Genomic DNA, 26976 nt, shown 5'->3' on the forward strand with positions numbered 1-26976 from the left:
CACCTAAAAGAAGAAAGGAACTTTTGCCGCCACACCAAGTACCTCCAAGCCCAAGGAGCGGCTACTACACAGAACTTTCGGACCTAACAAGCAGCCAGCCAGCCAGCCAGCCAGCCAGCCAGCCAGCCAGCCAGAGAGAGAGAGGGAGAGAGCCGGCCCAGAATTATGTAACAACTGCAGCAAATGCAGTTGCAGTTGCAGTTGCACCGGCACTGGTACTGGCACTGGCCGCAAATTTGCAAGTCAAGTCACTGGAGATGTCACTCCGCGGATAGACACTCCGGACAGCTTGAGCAAAGCGCTGCCGCCGCATCGTTGTGCGGCCCGTTCCACAATGGCAACCGTTGCCGTTGGACTTAATCTTAGCATGATTGTGCAATATTTGTAGAGTGCGGTACTGTGTCCGTTGTCCTGGCAAGGTTGTTATGGACGCACCGCTGTTTGTTTGTGCCTGTAAACATGTGTGCAGACAGTCGAGAAAACCCGCTAACCCATCCACCGACCGCTTATCCATCGCACCCTTGAGTCTTGAGGAGCCTGCCTGGAGGATGATCTCACGCCGCGACAAATTGCTGCAGCAGCCCTGGGAGCAGCTACGCTATGCCCAGCACCGCGAGAAGGTGATGTCTGCCCGCCCGGCCATCGATACGCATACGCCGCGCATCCACGAGCACGTCCAACGCAAGTGGAAGAAACAGCAGAACGAGCGGGAGCGTCAGCAGCAGATCGAGCGTGAAAATCTACGGCTGCTGCAGAAGCTGGGGGACATCATGAGAACGAAACGAATCAACAATCTCTGGCTGGAGCCGCGACCCAAGTGAGTACCATTTTAGATAGATATTTCCAGTAGCAGTATTAATGTGCTTCCTTGCAGTTTCCTGAACCGCGAGAAGCAATTTTACACACGACCCTACTCCAGTCTGCCAGAGATTGTCACCATTTATGGCAATCAGCCGCCGGGTCCGCTGATCTACGGCACGCTGCCCAAGCCCACAGTGGTGGGCCGCTGTCCCACCTGCAGCGGCAATCCGGAACGTACCGAGGTGGCCATACCCGAGCAGCGTACGCCCTGGGCACCGCCTCGGAAGTCCTGGAACCGCAAGACCCAGCAGCCGCTGCAGCAGCAGCGTTGCTACCACTGTGGATCTTTCAAGAGCACCGAGCGGAAGTTTTTCGAGGAGTACTCGAACTCGTACTCCTACTCCTTTGACGGGTGATGCAGCAACGAAACAATTAATAAAATGAAATGCACGTTTATTAATCAAGCCTTTGGTATATTGGGCGGCAGGGTGGCGAAGGTGAGGAAGCCTGTGTGCCCGGGCAGCGTTTGGGGATTGCTTGACGTTAAGTACTTCTTTAGCTCCTTGGGCGTTTTACTCTCCTCAGCGCTGGGTGTGGTCTGGGCTGTCGTCTCATTAGTTTTGGGCAATTTGAGAAACTCCAAATCGATGACGGGCAGGGAACGGGTCTTGATGACGCTCTCCTGCTGCAATACCTCCAAGGAGCAGATCTCGTTGAAGCCCAGTTTGGTCAGTTCTTGGATGCAGCGCTGTGACTGCTCAATGCAGGGGGAGAATGAGCAGAAGCGGCCGCCTAAGAGTGAGGAGAAGGGAAAATCAAAGGTTTATACGATGACTTAAACTGAGATTTGTATTGTATTGCAAAATTGTTTGTATTTGTTAAATATTTTAGTTTTTTAAGATCGTATATTTTTTCCTTCATTTTTTGCTTTTCTTTGGGTAGCTTTTTCTGCATTCGCCTGACGAACAATCGAAGTTCCAATTCCCCTAATGACAAACGTTGCCCAGCCAGCAGCCTGCCGTGGCCACATCAAGTGTCAAAAGCGGCCTCATTCAATGTCAGGCACAATGAAATGGCAGCCTGACTGACTGACTGACCGCTTCACTGGGAGTCTTGATTGCCGACCAGGCCAGGCCGGGCCTCGGCGGCCGCTAAAGGGCGCTGACAACTTGTTGTCAACGCGAGCGAGCGTTCTCTTCACTTACCAGACAACTTCAACGCCTTGAATGCATGCGGCACAGCCAAATCCGGTGCGGGCAGATCCAAGAATACCGCATCGGCGGCCCCGTCCAGTTCGCTGCTGAAACCCAAATTGCACACATCCCTGTGATAGACGGTTACGAATGCGGCGAGGCCGTGTCGCTTAAACTCATCGCGTGCCTGGTCGGCGCGACCCTCATGGAAATCGAACGTATGCAAATGGCCGGTGGGCTTGAGGGCGCGCAGGAAGTAGTGGGACAGAGAGCCGGAACCTGTTCCAGATTCGATGACAACGGCACCGGGTCGCACCTCCAGCTGGTGCAGAATCATACTTATATCCGGCGTGTAGATGATCTGAGTGCGATGCGGCAAAGTTTGTGTCCATAGCTCAGGTGTGGGCTGGAGCACATTGGCCCAGCCCTTGGAGAGCTCCACGCGGCTGCCGTACTCGACGCCAATGATGCCTGAAATCAAGAGTTCATCAGCAACAAGTTAACCGAAGCACTGCAAACCAAATGTCAACTGACTTTCCACCTTGAGAGAGCCATAGTTCGTCTGGAAGATTTGTTGTATGGTTTCACCCTTTTTGTTCACTATTGTGGGCACCGCCTCAATGGCATGCATCGAATTGACACTTAAGTATAGGATCACAATGTCCCCCTGCTCGATGTGGGTCTTGGGTTTAAGGAAACTCATCTTATCGTTAAAATCCGTACAATTCACGTTTTTATTTACAAAATGTGCGCGTGTTTAACTTAGTGGTGGTCGATGTCCAGTCATCGATATATCTCGAAGTATCACTGCGGATAGTGCTGTAAGGTATATTTATTTGGGACTCCTAAATTTTTAAAAAATATCATCTCTATATTTGGCGCCACTCGTATCCGAACTTGAGTCTGGTAAGGACCTCCTCTAACCGGTTGACAACAGTGAGTTTCATTCCATTACATTAACTTGTAAACCATGTTTTAGTCAAAATACAACACATGCAAGTACTTAAAACTAGTTAATCTTGAACAAAATTTATTCTTCAATAATATAAAATTATGTGGGCAGGGCTGGGGGTTCTGCCTAGCTAGCAATATCAAATCGAATATCAAACTCGAGGAATATGACTGCCTATCATAGACAGAGAAAAATTAACCCATTGTTGGCCCATTGTCGGGTATATAATACTCTCTACGAAAATTATGAATCTTGAAGAATTTTAGCGCAGTTCAGGTGACTGATATCGAAGGGTTTTTACAAGTAATGTAGAAGGTTATGATGAGTCTACAAGAATAGTTTGCAAACAGTACCTTTTTCCGCAGTTTAACTAAAATTGTTCACCTAATTAAATAAAGGGGCTTAGGTGGGTTAATATTTCTGACGGTCGGACGGTATTTTTTTTCGACAACTACGCGGTCACACCTCTATTTCCCTCTCTTTTGGTTTTTTTACAAAGTACGTATGCTCGATTTCCGTATAATCCGCCGACATCCTGCGATTGAACATCGAAAAATGGCCAATTGTGATATGAGATGATGGACAAACATGCCAACTATGGTTTCACAGTTTACTTATGAGCAATTGCATTGTTTTTCCCCTCCATTTTATGACATTTTCTTGGCCCGTTTTTCGCTGTGAATTTGTTTGCGATAATGACTTTGTTTGGGTGGCAGCCGCAAAATGGTGCAGCGATTGACTTTGAGGAGGCGTCTGTCCTACAACACCCGCTCCAACAAGAGGCGCATGTAAGTACATAGATAATAAGGTACAATAATTCTTGCCAAATTCTGATAATTCATTTGTTTACAGTGTGCGCACTCCCGGCGGCCGTCTGGTGTACCAGTATGTGAAGAAGAACAAGACCGTCCCACGCTGCGGCCAGTGCAAGGAGAAGCTTAAGGGCATCACCCCATCCCGCCCAAGCGAGCGCCCACGCATGTCCAAGCGCCTCAAGACCGTGGCCCGCACCTACGGCGGTGTCCTGTGCCATGGCTGCCTGCGCGAGCGCATTGTCCGCGCTTTCCTCATTGAGGAGCAGAAGATTGTCAAGGCCCTGAAGAGTCAGCGCGAGGCACTCGTGAAGCCAGTCAAGAAGGTAGAGGTCAAGAAGCCCACAAAGTCTGGCGCTACCAAGAAGCCCGCTGGCAAGACCGCCGGAAAATCTGGCGTGAAGGCCGCTGGCAAGAAACCCGCACCCAAAGGCGTCGTCAAGTCCAAGAAGTAAATTAATACTTGAGGGATCTTGGTGGAAACATTAGTTTTGGACGTGGAAGCAATTTGTAATAAAGAAAATACAAACTGGAATTTTTTATTTGAATTTGAATTGCCTATTTTTATACACGACTTCTGTTTACTGCAGAGTGGGTGAACAGCTGATCGGGAGGTAAACAAGTTCCCGGTGCTGCCACTTCTTGATTATTTGCCATTCGCATTTTACGCTATCATTCGAGATTAACTTTTCAATTAATAATTTTATAATGCCACCAGTTGCTGCTAAGCCATGTGAATCGTAAGCTATTATATGTTTAAACATGAAGCATTCATTGTAGTTAATGTCTTATAAAACAGAACCCTAAGATTGCCGTTTGAGACGCCACGCTTAGCCGAAATCGCCTATCGTGTCTTGAGTGTTGACAAGGAGCCTCGCCGAAATTTTGTCCAGAAAACGCTGAGCTTGGAAAGGGACGTTGTGGTTGTGCATTTCTGTGCTGACCAAGTGAAGAATCTGCGCACGGCCATTAGTTCGTTCTTCGAGGCGCTGCTGCTCTGCCAGGACACCATCAAGCAGTTTGAGGACCCAACATCAGCGGAACCAGAGGCGCCACAGCAAGACAATGCCGGAGCACAGTCCAGCTCCGACTCCGCATAGAGCCATCTATGGCTTTGCGTTCTATATGCTGTTTACGGTTCTGTTTATTGTATACGTGGCTTGGGCGCTCCTGCCGTTTGAGTTTGGTCTGCAACCCTACTTGCCAGACAAATATTTTGCAGTTTTTGTGCCATTTCTGGTGCTGATGTTCGCCTGGTTTTTCGCTTTCCTTATATATCCGGCCATTAATATGTCGATGACTGTCAATGTTGATTCGATTCATACCGTGGTGGACCCCAAACTAGCTTTACCCAAGGGCACAGCATTTACATCCTGGTCACAGCTCAAGAATTCCAAAGATTCCCCAACAAAGCAAAAGAAGCCGACACCAATCAACTGCAATATGTGCAAGACATCGCACAAGCCCATAACGCGAGCACCCATAGCCCCACTAAGATTCCTTGACCTACAAGAAGTGAATAAAGCATATTAAAACTAAAAAAACTAACAAATTACTTTTATTCCGTTCAAGAAATTCATTTTCTTCGGACCGTTGTCCAGCCATCTTCGGGCTCAACGAATTCCCCAGCCTTCTGCTTGCGTGTCTGAGAGCGAGTGACGCGGCCGCTGCCGCTAGGAGCCTCATCTTCCTCGCTCTCATCTATTTCATCATCATCATCATCGCCGTCTTCGTCCATGTCTTCGTCGTCGTCCGAAGACGAGTCACCGTCTACCGGTGTGTACGTTACTTTGACATCGGGACGCAGCCACTCTTTGCCGGGTGGCAGTTTGCTGAGCTCTGTTTCAATCTCTGGATATTGGTTCTGCTGGGCCATCTGCTTGTAACGCAGCAGATTCCGACAAATTTCTGGTATGGAATTATCGTCGCACAGCGTGTTGAATTCCTGGTCCATGAGCTCTTCGAGCACCTCCTGGAGCTCGCCCTGCGTGATGTTTTCGTTGCCTACACAGTATTGATATGTGTAGTCCATGATTTGGATGGCCACCTAGCAGCGAATTTTAGGTTAGAAAATGGCTAGAAATTAATGTAGAAGTGGGCTCACCTGCTGGCCATTGCGTCCGCCCATGCCATGCTCCACGGCAAGCCTCAAGTTCTGCCAATTGTTGAAGATCTTCTCAACAATTAGTCGAAAATTCTTTTGGAATTCCGTTTGTTGTGTGGCTGCCATCGCAAAGCTGAAGAAACTGAAGGGAAACCTGCAATATTACCGCACCGAAGGGCGTTCCAAAATGTCTTTGCTCAAACAAATTCGTCGATCTCTCGACTAATAACCAAAACAGAACACAGAAAAACACTTAAAAAATAAACACACGTGAAATATAGAAGAACAGTGTGACCGCTCGCAGAATTATGCCATTCGCAGGAAACGTTGTACATTTGCTCCTTTTGCGCCAAAAGTTGGAAAATAAGTAAAAAAAAAAAAAGCCGGAAAGTCATGTCGGATGACGAGATTACTGCCGATCTTCAAGCGGAGAATGATGTTGACGCTGAGGCTGCCTTGGCCAATGATGACGAGGAAGATGATGACGATGTAGAGCAAATAACGGCACAAAAGGTTAGCGTTTCTTAAGAAATCCTAAAATTAATAATCCATTTCTGCGGAATCCACAGGTGCTCGAGATTCTGGAGACTGCTTGGACCAATGAAATGTGTGCCCCCGAAATACTGCCCAACCAAACCGACATGCTGGAGCTGATGGTCTCCCAGGTGTCTCATATGGAGGAGCAAATGAGGGACTTGGACAAGAACGACTTCCGAGCTGTGGTGCATAGCATGGAGCTGGAACGTGTACGCTACATCATGGCCAGCTACTTGAGATGCCGCCTGCAGAAAATCGAGACCTTCACCCAGCACATACTTAACCAGGAGGAGGCTCGAGAGCCGGACGACAAACGCCTGTCGCCAGAGGAGACGAAATTTGCCAAGGAATTCGCAGGACATGTAGATGAGTACTTCCACAAGGTGGCCACCCAGTACATGCCCAACCAGCAGCGTGGCGAGCTCGACCAAAGGATCGTTGTCCCCAACCTCATGAGTCATGTCTTTCTCAAGGCAAATGTGGCAGGTGAATATTCAGCTTCAATCTTTCAGAGGGAACTGCCAATTCAATGCATGATCTTCTTTACGTTTTAGTGCCGGCTGTGATTGTGGGCGTCGACGATGAGGAGGTGGACATGGCGCCCGGCTCCCAACACATTATTCCATATCAACTAGTGGCTGACTTGCTACAGAACAACCAAGCGCAGCTTATTTAACAGAAAACAGCAAATGTAAAATAGATTAAAAAACAGATCAATTTGTAGACAACAAAAGTATATAAGATTTCATGCGATACTTGCATATATTTTGAAGTAAATTAATAGTTATAGTACATGCAAAAGGTTGTTGCCATTCGAATTCCGACGTGGGTGCAGCCAGGGCTGGCAAACACGTGAGCTAACAACAGCTGACTGGAACTCTCCATTGGAAAATGGTGGTTGGTGGTGTCTCAAACGTGTATATAGGCACATACCACGCAGCCAATTAGCTGCTTTTGTCAATGTGGCGGGCTTTTGCGCGAGTACCGAGAGCATTAGAGTGTGGGTTAGTAACGCTGACGCAGCAATTTCCTCATTCCAAAGCGAGAAATTTCTGCAGAACCTCTTACCTCAGCAAACACATCCTCCAACCCATCATCATGACCAGTAGTGTGAAGCCAAAAGTTGTGTTTGTTCTAGGTGGCCCTGGTGCGGGCAAGGGCACGCAATGCTCCAAAATCGTGAATCGTTTCCTCTTCACGCACTTGTCCGCGGGTGACCTACTGAGGGAGGAGCGGTCGCGAGAGGGTTCAGAGTTTGGCTCGCTGATTGAGGATTACATACGTAACGGGAAAATCGTGCCCGTGGAGATCACGTGTTCGCTGCTGGAAAACGCAATGAAGAGCTCGGGCAAATCGCTCTTCCTCATTGACGGCTTTCCCCGGAACCAGGACAATCTGGACGGTTGGAACCGTCAGATGTCCGATAAAGTGGATCTGCAATTCGTTCTCTTCTTCGACTGCGACGAGGAGGTCTGTGTCAAACGCTGTTTGATCAGGGGTCAGGGCGGCTCCGGACGCTCCGACGACAATCTGGAGAGTCTCAAGAAGCGCATCCAGACGTACAACAACGATTCGATGCCCATCATCAAGTACTTTGACGACGCCGGCCAGGTGAAGAGGATCGATGCCAGCCCCGATGCCGACCAGGTCTTCAGGGAGGTGGAGCGCACCTTTATGACCAGCGGTTTCTAGATGGCGGAATAGCCTCTCCAAGTGAAATGTTATCTCTTCAGCTCTTTGTTTAATTATTTTGTGTGCGTGTAGCCTTGTCTTAGTTGTAGAAAGTTTGTCCTCCATTCCAAACTGTCAAATATACATATATATGCTTGTTATTGAAATTTAAGAACGAACGCTGTGCAATTACTCATCGATTTTCCGTCTGGAATAGGGTGGAACAAGCGGGGGCCTGAACAAGCACTCTATTTTATAACATTTGCACTTCAAAAATACACGAAAGCGAGATGAAACCGTTAGGTATCTCTTATATAAAACTATGATTGGAAAACGGCAGGCAGATTCTCTCGGACTTAGTCCTTTCGTAGTTTGTCCAGACGCGCCTGAAGGTCGGCATCCGCATCGGACATGGGCGAGGTGCCACCGCTACCACCAGCTGCTCCAGCGCCAGCACCTGACCCACCACCGCCGCCGCCGCCACCAGCCCCGCCTGCTCCCACACCACCGGCAGCCACAGCCGCAGGAGTCTTCTGCGCCCCAACACCGCCGGCTACCGACAGCGAGCCGGAGGCATTGGGCAGGTCTCCCAATTGCTCGCCCAACTGCAGGCCCAACTCGTCGAGTACTTGTGAAACGACGGCATCGGTCTCCTCCTCGTCACCCTCGTCCTCCATGGCATCGTCGATGGCGTCGTTAATCATCTCCTCCTTCATGTCCATCATTTCCGATTGCTTTTCAAAGTCCTGCAGGATCTTTTGTATTTGCGGGAGATTCAGCTGGCGGTTCATGTTCTGCATGGCCTTGGTGACACCTAAAAATAGGGAAAATTCCAAGATTAGAGAAAGTGAATCAGCGAACGACGGCCTTCCCATCCCATTCCCACCCACCTTTCATGGCCTGGGCCATTGTGTTCTGGGACTTGAGCGTCTGAATTTTGAGGGAAACCGCTTGAATGTTTGCCTTCATGAGCATGAATTTCTTCGCATAGCGCCGCGTGCGCACCAGATCCTTGGCCATGATCTTCACTGCATCCATTTGGCCCTCCTTGGCCATTTTCTTTATGTCGGCGATGATTTTCTTCTCTTGCTGTTCCATTTTCATCCGCTCGCGATCCAGGTCCCGCATCGCCTTGTTCAGGGCGCGCTGGTTCTTGCGCAGCATCTCATCTGGGCTAATCTTTTTGCCGAAGAGCCAGTCCATTTTTGCTCAATGTTTCAACTACAAGTTCTAATTACGATTGATATGAAGACGGAATGACGGAATTTCAAAGATTACTCATCAAGAAGCACAACAAACAATAAGTACAAGGTGTCGCGTATTATAAGGTTGTTACTCGCTGTGTAAGCGCAACCGGGCGAATACAGCTATCAAGCAGAAGAAGGTGACATCACAAATCCTTGATATTCTGCGTTTCGTTGTGAATGGCTCCTGCTGCTGCAAACATGAAGGAATTCGACGATTTCAACTTTAGTGTGGATAAATGTAGGATAACTCTACTAATGTCTATTGGACTTACCATCTAAACGTTTTTACACATTGCAGACACCAAAGAGCTGACCCGGGAGTGTGTGGGCGGCAGCGATTTGCAGCAGCGAAAAAAGGAAATCGAGGCCTACAATGAAACGACGGCGGCCACTCTCAAGCAAACATGCAAAAAGAACTACATGGAGTTTATCCAAACGGCCAAAGAGATATCGCGTAAGTTGTACGAAAGCATCCGCCCCCTAAAAAGTGAATGTCATGATCATCCCCTAGATCTCGAGTCGGAAATGTATCAGCTCTCACATATCCTCATCGAGCAACGCAACATCTTGGCCACCATGACCGATGGCAAGACCAACTCTCGCCTGAAGGCAGACAGCGTGGAGGCGGAGAGCAGTGCCGCCGCCGATGATGTGCAGAACAGCCATGCCACACGAGCGGTAAAGGAAATGGTTCAGGGTTTCAATGGCAATCTGGAGGGCAAGACGTTCCTCAATGAGGGCGCTTTAATCGAATTGGATGCAAATGATTACCGACCCATTCAGCGAGTGTTCTTTTTTCTGTTCAACGATGTGCTCATCGTGTGCAAAGTGAAGCATGACAAGTAGGAGTATTCTTTGGTATATAAACAAGCACAGGATTTACCCAGCCTCTTCCTTTCAGGCGTTTGGACTTCCTCACCGAATACGATCCCAAGAAAATAGGCGTGATCAATATCAAGGATTTGGATGGGGTTAAAAATGCCATTATTATAATAACGCCAGATGGCTCCAAGATATATCAAAGTATTACCGCAGCGGGCAAGACAGAATGGATTGAAAAGCTCGAAGAAGCCTTTCGCTTCGATCAGCAAAAGAAGTCGAAAAAGGGACAGGCTCCGCAGCCCCCAACGCGAGCCAAACAGCAGTCGTCCAAGTCATCCACTCCAGAGAAGGTTAACAGCACTCCCCAACCCGAGACGCCAACAGAGCCCAAGTCCCTGGAGGACGAGACGCCCGAGTGGCTGAGCACGGCCAGCGAGGAGATTCAAACACTGGTGGCCCAGCGACACTTTGAGAAAGCCCAGGAGCTGATCAAGCGCACACAGGAGTACGTAAGGGGCGAGAACCGGAAGAAAGTTCCACAAGCGGACAGCATTGAGAGCAAGGTGAAGCAGCAGGAGCTCAAGCTGATCAATGTCCTGCTCAAGGAGCTCTCGAATAGTCATAATCGCAATTTGCAAATCGCCCTGAGGTCTGCCAAGCGACCGCTAAAGATACTCGTGGAGATGGGCCGCTATCGGCAGGCGAGTGCCACCCTACTGAAGGTCTGCGCCGTCAGTCTGCGGGTATCGCAGCGCGAGGCGCGTAGGAACAATGCTGATATATCAGAGCTATTCTTCTGTGATCTGACGCAGGTGGCGTGTGATTATCTCACCGCCTTCGAGCAGCAACCGGCGTGTGTGAGTGGTAAGTGTGCACAATACTACCTCTTCATTCTGTCCCTTAAACGAACTCCTTTCCGCTTTCTCCCGCAGCTCTTGTCGTCTGGTGCAACGCCGAGCTGCAGTACTTTGCCTGCCAGCTTATCAAACACTATCTCGCAAAAGGCACCTCCCTGGAGACGGTGGCCAAGTGTGTGGAGCGTGTGCGTAAGCCCTCGACAAAGCTAACTGAGATTGGGCTGGACATAAGCTATCATCTGGAGGGGCTGCTGCGCACCACCCTCGAATCGCTGATCGAAGAGTCCAAGGAGCGTCTGCTGGACTCGGTGGGACGCACCGAGGAAAGCTGGCAGCCGTACAATCTGCAGACAAAATCAAATCTGAAGCGATTGCTCCTCGAACTGGATGTCCTGGGCATCGATGTGCGGGCCCAAGCCACTGGCGACACTTGGATGAACCTCACCCAGTCCACGGTTGTCTTTATACGACACTTTCTGCAGCTCACCGAGCACTGCGGCTGCCTGGCCAAGTGCGAGACGCTGCTGCAGAAGCTGGAACTGCTGCTGAAGGAGCTCTTCATAGCCCATCACTCACTGAAGCCGCCCAGCGACATGGCTGTGGATGTAAGTGGGAGACTATATTAATTTATAGCTCTGCTCCGAAATTTACTCATTCCCCATTTTGCAGCCCAACTTTGTGATGAAGAATAAAATCTTTCTGGTTGACAATCTGCTGCCCATAGCCATAGACAAGTTCCGGCAGATATCGGGTCGCCAGTGCGAGATCCTGCGGGAGCTGCACACAAAAATGTCGCGACAGCACGGCGCTCCTTTGCCCCGACAGCGCAGCGTCTACACCACAGACGTCTTCTAGAGATGATTCGAGGGACTTGTGTTTGCTTTACTTTTTCGATTACATATAAGTTTTTTTTATTTTTTGTCGTTTTGCTTCAATTATTTATAATATAATTATATACATATATAACCACAATAATAATATTTTGTAAAATTAAAAATCGAAGCGTGTGCTGCACTCTAAACTCGGGGCGCGAGGCGTGCCCACTCTCTATATATACTCGTACTCGTATTATATATATATATATATATATTGTTTTGCTGTTTTTTCTTTTCCTTTTTGTATATATAAATCGATTCTTCACTCTAAACACTAAACAATTTAGATGTTTGTTTTTTTCCTTCTAATTTCTATTTCGGTTGTGGCTCTCTTCTCTTCTCCTCTCTCTCTTTTTTTAGCTGCACAAAATATAGGATTTTACAGTTGGTTCTAGGGATTCGTTCAAGGGTTTTCCCGCACGCAAATCAATTTTCCCCGTTTCCCCTGACAAAAGGTGACTGCCCCTCTGCGTGAACGTGTACGTGTGTGTGTGTGTGTGTCTGTGTATGAGTGTGTTTCAAAAGTTTTTGTTTTTTAAATTTATAATGTAAAAACTCTTAACTAAAATCCTTACTAGTTATATTCATTTATATTTATATATATATATATATACTTTGTTTTTAATGCAAATGTGTGTGTGTGTCTGTATGTGTGTGTGAGGGGTGGGAGTGGGCGGGGGGTTGGGACAACTTAAAAATTACATTTGTTTTGTTTGCATTATATCGAGTTACTTGTCCTGTCCTGATCTGATTCTCAGCTAAATTACAAAAAAAAACAAACATTCACATTTCAAAACAAAAACTAAAAGCACTCCACTTCGATACTTCCATTTCCTTCAGCTAGCATATCGTCGTATCATATAATCTCAACGCTTCCTGCTCCTACCTGCTCCTGCACTTGCAATGACTAATCCATACAGACAACCGGCACACCATTCATTAAGTGGTTCGGTTCTCCTGTCTAGATGGAACGTGGGGGTTAGGTAACGCCGACTGTTTTTCTGTTTTCTAATTTATTATTACTTTCTTTTCATATATACTCGTTTCTGTTGCTCGCTCATCAATTTATTTGCTCTTGTTTTCTTCTTTGTTTTACTTGCAATTTGTGTGTGTTGTTGGTTTTTATTGGACTTAGGCTTAGGCTTAGTAGCTACAAGTACGCTTAAATTTTTATTTTTTTCCGTTCGTTTTTGTTTTGTTTTGTTTTGTTTTGTATATATATTATAGAATTCTCTCTTTCTCATTTCTGCTTCGCTCGTGCTGCCTTTATTCTTCTTTTGTTGTTTTGGATGTTGTTGTTTTTGCTGCTGCGGATGCTTGATGCTGATGCATTTTGTTTTACGTTTTCTTTTTCTATTTGCATGATTTCGAACATTTTGTGTCTGTGTGTTGTGTGTGTGTGTTTTTTTTGTAATGTAATAAAATCTATACGCGCTTATTACAAAATGAAAAAAACTGCTTGGTGTGGTGTGGTGTTGTGTGGTGGTGGAGTAGGTTTCGGATCTTCTAATAAATAACTTCGTAGACAGTAGCCTTCTTATCGCCCGAGCCCGTCACAATGTATTTGTCGTCAGTTGATATGTCGCAGCTAAGTACGGATGATGTTTCCTTCGACTATAATAAATCAACTCAAATAAATTAGCAAAAATATATAATAAAAATCCCTAAGGCTACTCACCTGGAATATGCTGGCACCGTATGGTGTTCGCCATGCGTTAAGCAGGTTGTCTTTGCCGGTTGAAACGAACCATTTGCCGCAGGCGGCAAATCGCAGAGACAGAACACAGCTCTCGTGCAGATGCAGTTGATACTTGTCCGGTTTCGATGCATGCAATACTTCCACGTGTGAGTTCTCCATGCCCACAGCCAGCCAGTCACCTGTACACCAAACGAAACAAGAGTTTAAGCCGAGTATATCTTAGAGATAAATCCCAACCCACCTGTGGGACAGTAGCCAAGCGAGAATATTTGAGAACTGAAATCGTGCTGCTGCAGTTGGCGGCCCTCGCGCAGGTCCCACGAGCGCACCGTGTTGTCGAGACCGCCCGTCCATAATCGCGAGCCATCCGGACTGATGTCAATGCACGAGGCACCATCGGTGTGTCCCTGGAACTGGCGCACCAGTATCTCGTTGTGCAGATCCCACACGGCAATGTTGCCGTCGCTGCAGCACGAGAAGCACACCTTCGAGTCGGGGCTGATGGCCAGCGCATAGCAGGCGGGCGCCGCTGAGGTTAGTTCGGCCTTGATCCTGGGCGTTGGGCTGGCCAGGTCCCATATCGACAGATTCGATGCCTCGCCGCCCACAATCAGCGTCCGGCCATCGGGCAGTAGCTTCACCGAGCGTATATAATTGTCTCGCTGCAGGCAATCCAACTGACTGACGGGGTTCTTGTTGCCCGGCTGTGAGATGTCCCAGACCTTGACGCACCCCTTGCCGCCCGTGTAAACGTATTTTGTAGGATTTGAAATTGTCACGGCGCAGACGACTTCGCCGTGCGATAACGTATTGATCTGACGGGCGTGCCGAGGTATACCAACGCCTACCAGCGCATCCGGCGGGAATGGCACCGGCTGTAGGCTACCCTCACCGTTCATATGGAAAGAGTATGCACTGTCACAAGAAAAGGAAGAGATAAAATCAGGTCAATAATTGGCATAAATTACAAGATAGTTAAACGTTTAAATTTCAATTTAAATACTGTGCACACAGCCCCCAAATATAACCGAAAACAACAGAAAGTTACGGAGGCCCAGGAAAGGGGTTTAGGATATGTTTTCTTGTGGAACCAATGGAACTAACATTATTCTTCTAATGGTACTAGTGCTGTTATCCTATCTCGTAGCCTTTGATAGATAGATAGAGGGACATGGGTATGGGTTAGGTTAGGTTGACCCCGACGACCCTCTAGGCTCCAGTTGTCCGGTTGGATTTTTAAAACCTTTGATAGCATGTTTATGAGGTTTCAAGGCTCTCGAAAATCGATGTTTATTTTGGGGAAGGCAAGTAGCTTCTTGGGTGCCCTGCTAGCGGCCACGATCAGTTCATAAGAATGAATTTCGATGGCCCTGGGCTCACAGCATGTTCTACAACTGCTGCTATTGTTGATTGTTAGTTTGAATGCGTGCGGACATGGATACATACATATGTACATTCGGAGGCTGTTAAGGTGCAAAAATATCTAATAAACCTGACCAATTGTTTATTCTTTTGAATGTTATAGCAATATCTACATGTGTGTTTTTTCTAGGAAGATTTAACCAATAACTTCAATTAAATTATGACCGAGATATATATACAACAATCAGTTTCGGTATCGAATCCGTGATCGAATAATAGTTGTATTCAGATCTACTATGTCCTCATATCTAGTTCGATGTATCATCTCTAGACCTGGAGCTTTCTTACTGGGACCCTATCTCTATGAGAATTTAGTTTCGAATAAGCATAGTAAATCCTGCAAGATATAGATTGGTCGTAGAAAACAGGGATAAAGCGTGTACGTTTCCTGCCTGTCTTCTTGCTTATACAATACTCAAAAGATAGGGCTGTGCCAATCACTAGTTTAAATTCCTAAACGGTCCTAGGAGAGTTTTTGCTCTAATTCAGGCACTACAAGGTTCCATTCTACCGATGTACCCCTCCTCTAACCAATTCCGTCTTTGAATCAGTCAGTTATCAGCTAGTTCCCTGCAAATTCCCCCACTATTTTTGGTGGGTAGGGCAACTTACGGCTTTCCACCCGTCAGGGCTGAGGGATGTGGAATGCCATTTGTTCGCACATGCGAATGCGGATCGTACGGCATTGGTGGCTGTCGTCCATAGGCTGGATCCGATGGTGGACGCTGGTAGGGATCTTGTGGTCTCTGATACGGTGCCCCCGGATATCCGGCTGGCGGTGGTCCCTGCGGCATCATTTGTTTAGGATTAACGCCACCCGGCGCTGGTGCGGCAGCGTTTGGTGTCGGTGTTCGTGCCTTGGCGCCCGGTGTGCCCGGCTTATCCATCTAAATATACATAAATAATACATTTTGTTGTAGTTTCCAGGCTAGATCATTAGGTATCTCAGATCTCACATCTTTTGTCTTGAGGCTGGGTGTGGAACGTGACGAGCTGGAGCCAGAGCGCGAGGGCGGACGTTCCTGTTTGATGCCACTACTGCTGGGCTTCTCCAGACGTTCGCCGTTCAGGCTTTCACGATCGCGTACCTCCACATGCTCGCCATTGGGACGTGGAGAGTGGGATTCCTGGAAGGCATACGCAAAAAAAGTAGAGCATTAATCATGGAAAATATTTCATGAGCGGGGGCGTGTTTTCTTTTTGGGTGTTTCTGGGGAGGGGGGGAGGATTGTGGTTGCATTGAATCTCTGGGGCCGACACTCAACTCACCATTTCATTTGCAACATCTACGACTAAATCTTGATCGCTTTTCTCGCCTTCATCGTCCTGTAAATAATTTTGAAAAAAACACAAAAACAATATAAAATAAAAGTCGTACAAAATAACAATTCCAGCACCACAAAAAGAAGAACAATAACAGCAGCAATCAAGTATATGTACATATATTAATTGAGCAAAAATCATTATTTTCTCTCGTTCCTTTTTTTTGGTTTTAGAAGTTATTGTTTTTCTTTTTTCTGGCTGCGCGTCTCTTATAAATTAGCAATATTTTTATAGGTGTTAGCAGTTTAAGAACAACAATGACTACAACAACAACAACAACAACAACAACAACAACAACTACAAATGATAGGATAGACTACAGGTTTTTTGTTTTTTTTTTTGGTGAGTTGAGAGACAGCAGCAGCATCAGCAGCAGCTTTGTGCTGGTTTATGGTTTATGGTTTATGGATGGCAAGACGGATACGATGAATGATGATTCTTTTGTAGATGGAAAAGATTGAAGCTGATACTCACTTGCAGTTGTTTCTCATCTTTCCGACGCTTCGAGTCATTCTCAATGTCCAGCGGCGAGCGTGTACGATACTTCTCACGATCCGCTGGCGAAACTGAATTGCGCTGCAATTAAAAAATTCGAAAGAACTTGATATATTTGTCTTTGCAGTCGATATTTATTTACTTACCAAACGCTCTTCGGCGCCTGCTGGTCCCTCCAGCCCTGTGGGCTTTATGTCCGGCCTATGATGGTCTGGCGGCGCTTTGGGCAAACCCTGTGGCCCGTGCGGCAGTCCCATGGTGGCACCCAAGGCACCAAACGGATTCAATGCACCCATCGGCTGTGGCGGTCCGCCTGGCACCTGCTGTGCGTGTATTTGCTGCTGCAGATTGGGATTGAAGGCAGAGTTTTAATTAGAATTTGGATAGAGCCAGAGGTTTCTGTCGTGCAACAGTAAAGCATTGGTGTGTGTGTGTGTGTGAGTTTCTGTGTGAACAACAACAACATCAATAAGAACAGCAACAACAACAACAACAACAATTTGAAGGCATTTTTGTAAGCATTATTTAAAGTAGAGAAGAAGAAAAAACAACAAATAAAATATGAATAAAAGTCACAGAACGGTGACGGCAGTGGCGGGGGGTTGGTTTTCTTTTAGCTATGTGTGTGGCAGTGGCAGTGGCAAGTGGCAGAGAGTCGAATGCGGGCGGCAGACAAACAAACAAACAAACAGAAAGTAAAACGAAACTCTTGGCAGCAAAAGAAAACTTACTAAAAGTTGTTGTATTCCATGTTGCTGCTGATGCTATGCAACGCGGCGGTTTTTTTGTTTTGTTTTTGTTTTTGTTGGGATTGGATTGGATTGTTGTTGGGTCAGCGCGAAATCATACGTTAAACAAAATTAAGGATGGAAGAAAAACAAAATCAAATGGAGAGCGCCAAAAAAGAGTCAAATATCCCCAGCTACAGGCCATAAATCTCCCTTGGGATTAGCTTGAGATCCCCAGCTAAATACATATGTATATATGGTATGTTCCTTCTCTTTGTTGCTGCTGCTGCTGCTGCTCGGACCCCATTCGTACCCCAATACTTACCCCAATGATCAGATTGAGCTCCTGCATGGTGACCTGCTTCGCACGCTCCACCGCCTGCAGCACTTGTTGCTGATGATCGGCCTGTAGGAATGGAAGTAGCTGATTGATCAGTGTATTGAGGCGCTTGGCGATCTCCGTTTGTTTGTGCATCTCCACATTAAGGCCATAGGACATCTCATAATACTGTTTAACAAATGAGATGATTGAAGGAGAGGTAAAAGGGGTAAAGACAAGTCATTATTATTAGCTAAACGCTGCGATTTATGTGTGAGAAGTGGGACTTACCATAACATAATGGCGCTGCATCTCCGTCTTCTCGTTCGCCAGCTTCTCGCACTCCAATTTGATGCTGGAATTCGCAGAAAAAATAATCAACGGGTAAATTAGTTTAGGCGACGGAAGCGGCCGCTCGCTTGCTAGGCCCTGCCGCCGTTGCCTGCCAAAGGAAGCGGCAGCAAGCGGCGGTGGTGGCAGCGGCGGCGCAGGTTAATCCTATGACAGCAGCGCATATGGCGCGCCAAAACCGGTTTTCTTTGCTTTTTTTTTGCAAAACGCAGACGCAGCAGCATCCACAGCCGCACTAACACAGAGACAGTCGGCAGGCAGCATACAAGAGTGCCACAGCAGTTTTACAGTGGAGGCTCCAAGAGAGTGGTTCTTGCCGTCGAAGGGTAGTCCTCTTCCGCAGGCATGGCATCCCCACTGTACTGGCTGGGCACACCAGACACACGCAAGCCCGCTCCATCTCCTGCATGGATCGCACACGCATATCCTAATTCCCTTGAAGAAGACGAGATCTCCCAAGGATACTACTACTTGCCTGTGGTATTGTGCCTGCAGAAAATTGAACTCCTCCTTGATGCGTTCCAATGTATCGGCAATGGTAAATTTGATTGGGCCCTGAGGTGGTGGTCCCTGAGGTGTGCCAAGTGCGGGGGGGATAAACAGTCGGCGAGCGAGAGGGAGTGAGAAAAAGGAAGAAACACAATTAGCAATCGGTGGGGGGAGGGGAGGGGAGGTGAGGACCGAGAGAGTGTGGACAACAATGTGGCTCGGCTCTCGGCTCTGCGGGGCTGTGTGGAGTGGATTGGTGGTACTTACCCCGGCCGCGGGGTGACGCACCGGTTGGGGATACATGTTGTTATTTATGGTTGTGGAGCAGCAATGATTGTGTGCCGGCTAAAACACTCCCAATAATGGTCAGATGAATAATTCCGGATTTCGACAGCGACAGCGTTGAACGTGCTATGGGAGCCAGCGCAAATAGTTCTTCTTGTTTCCCGGATGAGAGAGAAAGGGATGAGGAGTAGGAGTGAGTAGTCCTCGTCGTCTTCGTCTTCGCCCTCGTCCCCGGCACAGCGTTTCCTTCCGTCCTTCCGGTTAGCGGCGAGGCGAGCCCGAACGTGGAGCGTGAGGCAGGCAGGCAGCGTAGCAAATTTCTTTTGCAAGCGTTTTTATTGCTCTTGTTGTTATATTACTTTTCTTTTTTTTTTTTGTATTTTTGATCTTTTTTTTCTCTCCCGTTTTTTCTTTTTTATTTTTCGTTCGGCTCCCAGCAGAAACGTTTCCGTACCACCCGGAACTTAATGGAACAACTCCATCGTTTCCATGCTATTCTTCATTTTTTTGGTATCCTGGGAATGGAATTTTACAACAATTTTTTAGTTATGGTTTTTTATATTTGCACCATTTTTTTCGATACGTTCGCACACACGCACGCACACATAGAAGGCACACCACACACAAACAGGCACACACTCTCACATAGCAATGGCCGAGCCAGCGAGACACACGCACACCAGCGCACAGCGAGAGACGACTTTTATGACGGGGGTACGAGTGTGAGTGTTTACCGCCGAAAAATCAAGCGCACAGTTGCATGTGGCCTGGGCAAAAACGAAATTGTTACGCAAAATCACAGTTCGACTTTGGCGGGGCTCTGCTGGGATATTCCAGGCCACTTTGTTGGGCAATTTTATTATTATCCACCGCAATTGTTTCACTTTTTGTATTAAGTCAGCAGCTCCGCACAAACAATATATGAACATATACAGACAGACTGCAATTAAACAGGGTTGCCATGCTGGCCAAATCACAGTATGGGCTAGCTTGCACTGTTAAGCGTTGGCTTTTATTTGGTTATGGAACATGTGGATTAGCTTAAGCCATTGATTGGCAGGTACATTCAAGAAGACCAATCTGCAATCGAGGTATAATATACCAAAAACCAATTGTACGGAGGACCAGGCGGCAACACTACTCCCTGCGAGAAGATACGGGCACGTAGAAACTAGCGAGTGGCCAAATCACACACACGCACACACATATACTGACACGAGAACAGGGCAAAAGAAAAATTATACCGTCCTATACAAAAAATAAACAAAAGCAATTAAAAAAAAACGAGATAATGGTAGTACCGATTTTATGCGTTGGATTTGCGAGTTATACTGGACGCCTAATGCTAGCGTGGACACTGAAAACACTCTTGTACTCTCCGAATTGTTTAACGCAAAAATTGCAATCACTTTTTTGTAGTTTTTCGCCCGTATAAAATTGCTTGCTTGCTCCAGCCGACCGACCGACCGCGAAGTGTCTGACAGGCCAAGGAGTCGTGTATGTGTTGTGCAGCTTTGGCGGCGGCGCTCTCTCGCTCTCACACACACACACTCTCTCTCCGTCTGTCCGGCACAGAGTTCTACACGCGCACTCGCTGGCCGCGGCTTGTAAATGGCGTTCTCGTCTTTATGATTTTGCAACAAATTTGCATGGAGTTTTAACCTTTATTTCACTGTTTCTAGTTGCCGCTTCTGTAATTTATATTAGCAACAATTTGGAAGCATCTGCACTGCTTCTTACTATTATTATTTCCTATTTCCGCGACACTAGCAGCCAGGTAAACTTAGTTTTTGTATGGATTTTTTGAACGAAAAAACAAGGAAAAACCAACCCACGCATTGTTGTTATAATCGGATTTTAGCAACTCTTGATTTTATTTGTCATTTTGGCTAGTAGGCCGTTCTTTTATATTAATAATTAATAAATTTATTTCTTGTTTTCGTCAACGTACTGTCGTTTATCGATAAAGAATACCGTCCGATCCTCAGAAATATACCGAAACATACCGTCTCATTTAAAAAATATACCGTAAAAATACTGACGAATTCAAGTTCCATTTTACATATTCGTCGTTTTTGATATTCCGTTGAATATTACTAGCTAAATAGAACATTTAGCCATGCCATCATAAATTTATACGATTGATGAATCAATTTTCTATTTAACTGGTGTATTCTTAATACTTGCTTTTATTGCGTTTTGCGTGAAAAGAGGTTTAGCGAAATAAGTCAAACGAAAAACAAGTAGCGAAATAGGTCAATCAAAACAAACGAAAAGGGAAATTCGTTCATATTGCTCAATTTTAATATTCCAGTGAATAATGCTGGCAAACTAAATCTTTCAGTAATGCCCACATAATTTTATCCCATTAATGAATAAATTTTCTACAAGATTGGATTGTTTTTAATCTTTGCTTTTATTTTATTTATTGTAAAAAAAGGTTTAAACGAAAAAGTCCAACCAAAAAAGGGTCTCTATTTTGCGTGTAGGTCTTTGTATACCCTATTTTGATAATTTTATATGAAAATGAAACGTGATTTATAAAGAGCTTTTCTCAAATTGATATTCTTTAGACATATTCAAGTACATTATTAGTATCTTGTGTATATATATCTCGATCCTGATACCTATGGAGTCTTGGATGACAAACATATTCTTAATTCTATAACATCCATTCCCCCAGGGTATGTGTGCATGGAATGGGACTCATTGTTGTGAACCGGTGATGACGACTAATTCTTGGTTAATCTTTCTTCCGTCGAATATTCCCAGCTATATAGATCTCTCAGTTTTTGCCCAGACAATTTTATATGATAGCTGAATCAATTTTGATCAAGATTAACTATTTTTAAGTACTTGCATGTTTTTTATTTTGACAAAAACACGATTTCACCAAAAATGTTCAATGTCGCAGGTTGTGACGTCAATGTTGCTGGTATTTGCAGACTTAAATGTTGTCAACCAGGGCATGGGCGTTTGTATACCCTATTTCGTTAATATTATATTAAGATGCTGTTTTCCAAGCTGCTTTCAAATGTAATTAAGAAAGGCCTTGTTTTAGATTGCATTTTTTGGTCTATTCATGCATTTGATTAGTTATTTGTATATAAAACCTGATCCCTGTAGCGATTCTTTGTCTCTGTAAGAAGACCACTAATTGCGAAATATCGTTTAAAACAGAGACTATCTAGCTTCTGCATTAATTAGAGCCTGGAATGACACACATTGCCGAAATTCTATATCATCCATTTCCCCAGGGTATGTGTGCATGGAATGTGCAACACTGTGTATGGAATGAGACTCATTGTTGCTAAAGCGAACTGGGGCGAACTGCGGCGAATTTAAATTCGATTCAAAAAACGACCAATTCTTTGTTCCGTTGAATAATACTATCTATATGGAACATTTAGCCATGCCCACTCATTTTTGTACGATTGATGAATCAATTCTATACATGATTGGCCTATTCGAAATACTTGCATTTATTGGATTTTTATATAACATTGAAAATTAAATTAATAGATTGATGAAATTGACAAAAATACCATGGTAGCGCGGCGAAAACCAGTTTCTACAGTATTACCCTCAAAACAGCACCGAAATACAAAATATACCGAGTGGTGCGCGCCACAAAAGAAATTGTTTAAAAGTAAATGAATGATAAGGAGTTAAATGCAATCTATTGGAGTAAATGATACGCGTAAGTAAGATTTGAGAGCGAAAATTAAAAAAGAACCTGCGTATGGAAGTTTCTATACCATTTGAAAATTCAGTTTAATAGATGAAATTGATTAAATGGTATATACCGAAATATACCGTATTTTTTTCAAAATATACCGACGAAAAAAACTAACTTAGCCAACGTAACCCCCCAGGTTAACAACTTAAGTTAAACCGCGAATAAAATACTGCTCCTTATAGATCCATCCTTTCTCGTTCCTAAAGCTCCGCGCTAAAATTCTTCAAGTGTCATAAATTTCTACAGAGGGTTAATAGTTCAGCGTCGTTATCAGGTATGAAATATTTACTATCGATAGTCGATATTTTTCGCATATTGCAGCGTATTTAACTCGGTTTTTCGAAAGCTGCGCTTTTCAAACGTACCGAAAAGAGAGATTTGGGCGGGTTGTTTGAATTCCTCATATGAGGCAATTAAAATCACTGCAGTGAATTAAAAATGCAGTATGTACAAAAACTGCGTTACAAAATTTTTATATGAATACATATACATACAAACATACGTACTCTGATTCGTGAGCCTCAGACAATCCAAGTAGTCGGGTCTTTTAACTTCATAATATACAAAGAAAAACTTTAAACATTTGCAGTCAGCATAAATAATAACCAAACAACTGTTTTACGTAAGCTATGGATAGCAAATCAAAAGTAACCAATGATGGTCCGGAAGGCACAGAGGTACCCTACAGCCAGACATCGAAGAGCTTGCTGGCAGAAAAACTGGGTAAAAATCTACTAGGCGATAATGTACAAATAATTATCGGGGAAACGATTCTTCGTTGCAATCAAACGGTGCTGGTTGCCTATTGCGAATTTTTCGCGAAGACTCTCATGATAGGCGATACAGTTAGGCTGTCAATATCGCTGTCACCCAGCACGTTCGAGTTGGCCTACACTTGGATGATTAACAAGGATCCCCTGTGCCCAAGCGATGAAATAGTCCCCTTGCTGGTCGCCGGGCTGATCCTGGGCTGCCCCCGACTTTCAAAAGGCATCCTAGAAGCCTTTAACGATCTGCATAGCTTCTCGGCGAAGGAAGCCTACTGCTGCTACCGCGAGGCCATGGAGATGGACGTTGCTGGCCTGGCCCAACTGTTGCTGCCGCGTGTTAGCCAATCTTTTCTGGTTCTAGTAGCCTCTTCGGTGTTCCGGAAACTCGATGCGAAGCATGTGTACGAGTTGTTAAGCTCCAACCATCTGGCCGTGCAATCCGAGATCGAGGTACTTCCATTTCCATTTTACTAATCCTATTCGTATTCGGTCTCCTAATTGTATACCGCTGTTCCAGGTTTTCTATGCAGCCATCATTTGGCTCTATGATGACTACCCGAATCGGAAGAAACACATCAAGTATTTGCTCAGAGCGATTAGGTTCAATCTGTTGCCGTGTTACCTAGTTCTCCACTGGGGGGAGAATCTGGAAGAGCTTAACTATGAGCTGGCACAAGAGGTGCGTGCTTGCCTAACAGAGACAATGCTATTCCAAATCGAAGTTTACGCGGGGGCCGATCTCGATTTGCCCCTGCCACGCATTTGGATAACAGATCCCATTTGTCCGTACCACAAGGACATGGAACTCGATGAATACATTCGCCTAAGTCTGAAAGATTTCCTCTGTTTCCTCAAATTACTTCAGACTTCGGAATCAACATTTCTAAGTCGCATACAGATATTACCGCCTAAGAAGTCGCCTGTGAAGAAAATACTGCTCAAAAAGCCCTCGAAGTAATGGAATCATTTAATTAGTAGTACTCCTTATGAACCTGTAATTTTCCCACCACTTAGAAAGTAACCACCAGATCATCTACTGTACCCGTTTTTGGAATTTTAAAACTACTGCACTCGATCCTAGGAAACGTCACACCTCCCAAAATGAATCATTTACCTGGAATGCCTGCTTATAACCAACCTCATCTTTTTATCTCATCGGACGTTGTTTTCTTGTTATTTTCATCAGTGGAACACTTCATCTCCATGACATTAGTCATGCTCAGGTGCGTTCTCGGAGGTCATGCTGTCCCAGTTGGTCCCAAACAGATTCCAGAAACTTATACACAGTCTTAACCAGCCACTAATCTGCAGCCCTAGATGAGCAGATAGGTGCAATTAATTTCTATCAGATATACTGTAACCCATGTGCCTACAACGGAATCCAGGATCCAGCGACGGTAAGATGCTCCTGGATTTCAAAGCTATCCTTGTATCAATTGATGAACCTATAGTTTGTTCGTATTGTCAAACAGAATGAGAAGCGTCCAATCAACGATATCATGCAGGAATACGAGAGGGTGCTTGTTTTCTTTTTAAGATGCTTTAAGGAAATTGTAAGCATATGTGAAATCTTAAGATAATATTTAAAGCATTTATGCAAGCCATTCATTAATTTGGAGATCTGAATGATTTGGATTTGGTTGATCTGCATTGTTGCATTGCTTATTGCCCTTTCATATGTGAGAGAGGGAAATTCTTGAATACATTTCACTCTTTCAACCAATTAAACTGTCGACAAAATGAAAATGAAAATGTGCCTTGCAAAAGATAAGAATTAGGTTGTGGGGCTGAAAAACTGGTAAAACGTATTCAGTAGTATTCGTCATTCGCTGCAGAGCGAATATCCTGAGGGTCGTTCGAAAACGGATATTGGATGCTGCGAGGGATGTGACATTTCATGAGATAGAGGCATCTTTGGGCATTAAAGGGACCAAGATTTGGTAATAGGATTTCTAATTTGACCAATTTTCTTTCTATGGGTGTGAAGAAATGTTCCAATTGGTCAAATAAAAAGCTGAAAAGTACTAAATGCCACTAAACCCAAAACCCACAAAAATAATATGTTTTGATTTGTTTCAATTATTTTTATATTTGTTTCAATTGTTTGCTAATTGTTTTGTATTTGTTTGTTTTGCTATTTTGTTGCCATCACAGTTCGGTTATCACAGATGCGTTTCCATTCTCTCTCTCTCTTTCTCTCTTCCTTCCATCCGGCTCGCCTGCCACTTTACCAGGGGCGCCACAATTTCTCGGACTCCTCTGGCATGGGCGACGGGGCTGGACTCTCGCAATCGCTGTGATAACCAGATGAGGCGGGGCTGAGGGGTGCTGCACTGGATGATGAGGAGCAGTCCATTTCGTTCTCACTCTCGACCACCATTGTTGTCTGGGCCTCGTGGAACTGCTGCAGGTTCTTGTAGATGCGTCCCAGATGCGTCATCACCGATTTGCCGAGATCAACGCTCATGCCAGGTGTGGAGGCCATGACACGTGACACCTCATTGACGGCATTCATGTAGCCATTACGGAAGCTATCCAGAGGCAGGGCGGACTGGGCGGGCGTTGCTGTAGAGGCGGATGTTTTGTTTGACTTCTGCTGGCGCATGAAGATCACAGCTGATTCGAGCATTTCCGCCTTGTCCATGCGCAGGATGCCGTCATCGCCGCGCAGCTCGGCGACAAGTGTTTTCAGGGTGTCCAGGCACTTGTTGATGCGGGCCCGACGCTGGCGTTCCAGCAGTGGCTTCTTCACCTTCTGGTAGATCTGTGTCTTGGTGGTGTATTCCATTTTTACGAGTGTTTGTAGTGTCGTGTAGTAAACGAAGTGGTTCTCGTTTTCTCTTGCGATGTTGCCTTGTAGATGGCTGAATCGTGAATGATGTTGTTCCCTCGGCAGCGATGCGCTTTTATACCCTGGTGCCGGTGCCGGTGCCGGTGCCCACGAAGAGAATCCACCCTCGGCACGCATGAGCGCCTCGTCTCGCTCGCACACACGCAGGATCATGGGGCCCCTGCACCGCTCTGCACTGCTCTGGCGCACAGGCGGCAGCGGTGGCGGTGGCGGTGGCGGAGTTGGAACAGCTGCAACATGCTCCGAGGACAATCGCACACACAATCCTTGTGGCTCGTGGCGTGGGAACCGAGCTGAAAGTAAGTTTCTCACACAATTTTTTCTCGTTTGTTTTCCCTTTTGGCCACATGCTTCGCTTCTCTCGTTTTTTTTTTTTTTAAGGATCAGGGCACATTTTTGCAGCTGTCGCTGGTTTTGGCTTGCTCTTGTTGTTGTTGCTGCTGCTCCTGCTGCCCCTGCCCCTGACTCCCCGTTCGCATTGCTCTTTAGGCCGGTGTTATTATCCTTAATGCATACTTCAGTGCCTCATCCTGTCGGTTGTCGGTTGTCGGCTGCTGTGTCGTTCGGCGATCTCGGATCCGAGAGTCGGAGTCTGAAGTCGCAGCTGAGGCTGGAGTTGGGGGGCATCTCTGGC

The 26976-nt window shown here is 45.8% G+C and overlaps 13 protein-coding genes across 18 annotated transcripts; 8 read left to right on the top strand and 5 right to left on the bottom strand.

Annotated features, from left to right (window-relative positions):
• The first annotated feature begins 221 nt into the window (after positions 1 to 221).
• Positions 222 to 1261, top strand: LOC108155064. The gene is made up of 2 exons (XM_017285650.2): positions 222 to 817; positions 875 to 1261. The coding sequence occupies exons 1-2, from the start codon at positions 426 to 428 to the stop codon at positions 1215 to 1217; spliced, it is 735 nt and encodes a 244-aa protein (XP_017141139.1). The 5' UTR covers positions 222 to 425; the 3' UTR covers positions 1218 to 1261.
• On the bottom strand, positions 1234 to 2791 carry LOC108155062 (tRNA (adenine(58)-N(1))-methyltransferase catalytic subunit TRMT61A). The gene is made up of 3 exons (XM_017285648.2): positions 2529 to 2791; positions 2007 to 2465; positions 1234 to 1593 (listed from the first exon to the last, which is right to left on the bottom strand). Exons 1-3 carry the CDS (start codon positions 2695 to 2697, stop codon positions 1262 to 1264), a joined length of 960 nt encoding a protein of 319 aa, XP_017141137.1. The 5' UTR covers positions 2698 to 2791; the 3' UTR covers positions 1234 to 1261.
• Positions 2792 to 3425: 634 nt separating this feature from the next.
• On the top strand, positions 3426 to 4293 carry LOC108155068 (60S ribosomal protein L34). Its single transcript, XM_017285655.2, has 3 exons — positions 3426 to 3444; positions 3663 to 3734; positions 3799 to 4293. The coding sequence occupies exons 2-3, from the start codon at positions 3670 to 3672 to the stop codon at positions 4211 to 4213; spliced, it is 480 nt and encodes a 159-aa protein (XP_017141144.1). The 5' UTR covers positions 3426 to 3444; positions 3663 to 3669; the 3' UTR covers positions 4214 to 4293.
• A 96-nt stretch (positions 4294 to 4389) lies between these two features.
• LOC108155069 lies at positions 4390 to 4871 on the top strand. The gene is made up of 2 exons (XM_017285656.2): positions 4390 to 4498; positions 4558 to 4871. Exons 1-2 carry the CDS (start codon positions 4467 to 4469, stop codon positions 4856 to 4858), a joined length of 333 nt encoding a protein of 110 aa, XP_017141145.1. The 5' UTR covers positions 4390 to 4466; the 3' UTR covers positions 4859 to 4871.
• Positions 4801 to 5302, top strand: LOC108155070 (phosphatidylinositol N-acetylglucosaminyltransferase subunit P). Its single transcript, XM_017285657.2, has one exon. The coding sequence runs from the start codon at positions 4824 to 4826 to the stop codon at positions 5289 to 5291; it is 468 nt and encodes a 155-aa protein (XP_017141146.1). The 5' UTR covers positions 4801 to 4823; the 3' UTR covers positions 5292 to 5302.
• LOC108155067 (pre-rRNA-processing protein TSR2 homolog) lies at positions 5288 to 6144 on the bottom strand. The gene is made up of 2 exons (XM_017285654.2): positions 5863 to 6144; positions 5288 to 5805 (listed from the first exon to the last, which is right to left on the bottom strand). Exons 1-2 carry the CDS (start codon positions 5986 to 5988, stop codon positions 5335 to 5337), a joined length of 597 nt encoding a protein of 198 aa, XP_017141143.1. The 5' UTR covers positions 5989 to 6144; the 3' UTR covers positions 5288 to 5334.
• A 46-nt stretch (positions 6145 to 6190) lies between these two features.
• Positions 6191 to 7176, top strand: LOC108155066 (DNA replication complex GINS protein SLD5). The gene is made up of 3 exons (XM_017285653.2): positions 6191 to 6375; positions 6432 to 6885; positions 6954 to 7176. The coding sequence occupies exons 1-3, from the start codon at positions 6256 to 6258 to the stop codon at positions 7073 to 7075; spliced, it is 696 nt and encodes a 231-aa protein (XP_017141142.1). The 5' UTR covers positions 6191 to 6255; the 3' UTR covers positions 7076 to 7176.
• Positions 7177 to 7342: 166 nt separating this feature from the next.
• On the top strand, positions 7343 to 8242 carry LOC108155065 (UMP-CMP kinase). Its single transcript, XM_017285652.2, has one exon. It carries the CDS (start codon positions 7360 to 7362, stop codon positions 8089 to 8091), a length of 732 nt encoding a protein of 243 aa, XP_017141141.1. The 5' UTR covers positions 7343 to 7359; the 3' UTR covers positions 8092 to 8242.
• Positions 8119 to 9273, bottom strand: LOC108155063 (charged multivesicular body protein 2a). The gene is made up of 2 exons (XM_017285649.2): positions 8961 to 9273; positions 8119 to 8884 (listed from the first exon to the last, which is right to left on the bottom strand). The coding sequence occupies exons 1-2, from the start codon at positions 9271 to 9273 to the stop codon at positions 8427 to 8429; spliced, it is 771 nt and encodes a 256-aa protein (XP_017141138.1). The 3' UTR covers positions 8119 to 8426.
• LOC108155060 (exocyst complex component 8) lies at positions 9272 to 12048 on the top strand. 2 transcript variants are annotated; one of them, XM_017285647.2, is made up of 6 exons: positions 9272 to 9555; positions 9616 to 9771; positions 9829 to 10159; positions 10219 to 11003; positions 11072 to 11601; positions 11666 to 12048. In XM_017285647.2, the coding sequence occupies exons 1-6, from the start codon at positions 9495 to 9497 to the stop codon at positions 11849 to 11851; spliced, it is 2049 nt and encodes a 682-aa protein (XP_017141136.1). In that variant the 5' UTR covers positions 9272 to 9494; the 3' UTR covers positions 11852 to 12048. The 2 variants fall into 2 exon arrangements, with proteins under 2 accessions (XP_017141136.1, XP_033245635.1); XM_033389744.1 differs by having other exon boundaries at positions 9616 to 10159.
• Positions 12049 to 12906: 858 nt separating this feature from the next.
• LOC108155059 (protein groucho) lies at positions 12907 to 20935 on the bottom strand. 5 transcript variants are annotated; one of them, XM_017285644.2, is made up of 14 exons: positions 20814 to 20935; positions 18965 to 19497; positions 18684 to 18778; positions 18149 to 18212; positions 17864 to 18046; positions 17542 to 17574; positions 16957 to 17151; positions 16790 to 16891; positions 16262 to 16318; positions 15949 to 16119; positions 15605 to 15879; positions 13812 to 14485; positions 13550 to 13749; positions 12907 to 13485 (listed from the first exon to the last, which is right to left on the bottom strand). In XM_017285644.2, exons 2-14 carry the CDS (start codon positions 18998 to 19000, stop codon positions 13378 to 13380), a joined length of 2193 nt encoding a protein of 730 aa, XP_017141133.1. In that variant the 5' UTR covers positions 19001 to 19497; positions 20814 to 20935; the 3' UTR covers positions 12907 to 13377. The 5 variants fall into 5 exon arrangements, with proteins under 5 accessions (XP_017141133.1, XP_017141132.1, XP_033245634.1 ...); XM_017285643.2 differs by lacking the exon at positions 20814 to 20935 and adding an exon at positions 20284 to 20801; XM_033389743.1 differs by lacking the exon at positions 20814 to 20935 and adding an exon at positions 20284 to 20800 and having other exon boundaries at positions 17542 to 17568.
• A 2314-nt stretch (positions 20936 to 23249) lies between these two features.
• Positions 23250 to 24627, top strand: LOC108157491 (actin-binding protein IPP-like). Its single transcript, XM_017289588.2, has 3 exons — positions 23250 to 23941; positions 24009 to 24445; positions 24506 to 24627. The coding sequence occupies exons 1-3, from the start codon at positions 23351 to 23353 to the stop codon at positions 24510 to 24512; spliced, it is 1035 nt and encodes a 344-aa protein (XP_017145077.1). The 5' UTR covers positions 23250 to 23350; the 3' UTR covers positions 24513 to 24627.
• Positions 24628 to 25691: 1064 nt separating this feature from the next.
• Positions 25692 to 26361, bottom strand: LOC108157492 (enhancer of split m8 protein). The gene has a single exon (XM_017289589.2). It carries the CDS (start codon positions 26277 to 26279, stop codon positions 25719 to 25721), a length of 561 nt encoding a protein of 186 aa, XP_017145078.1. The 5' UTR covers positions 26280 to 26361; the 3' UTR covers positions 25692 to 25718.
• Between the last annotated feature and the right edge of the window lie 615 nt (positions 26362 to 26976).

Source organism: Drosophila miranda, chromosome 2 (assembly GCF_003369915.1).
Source record: "Drosophila miranda strain MSH22 chromosome 2, D.miranda_PacBio2.1, whole genome shotgun sequence".
NCBI lineage: Eukaryota > Metazoa > Arthropoda > Insecta > Diptera > Drosophilidae > Drosophila > Drosophila miranda.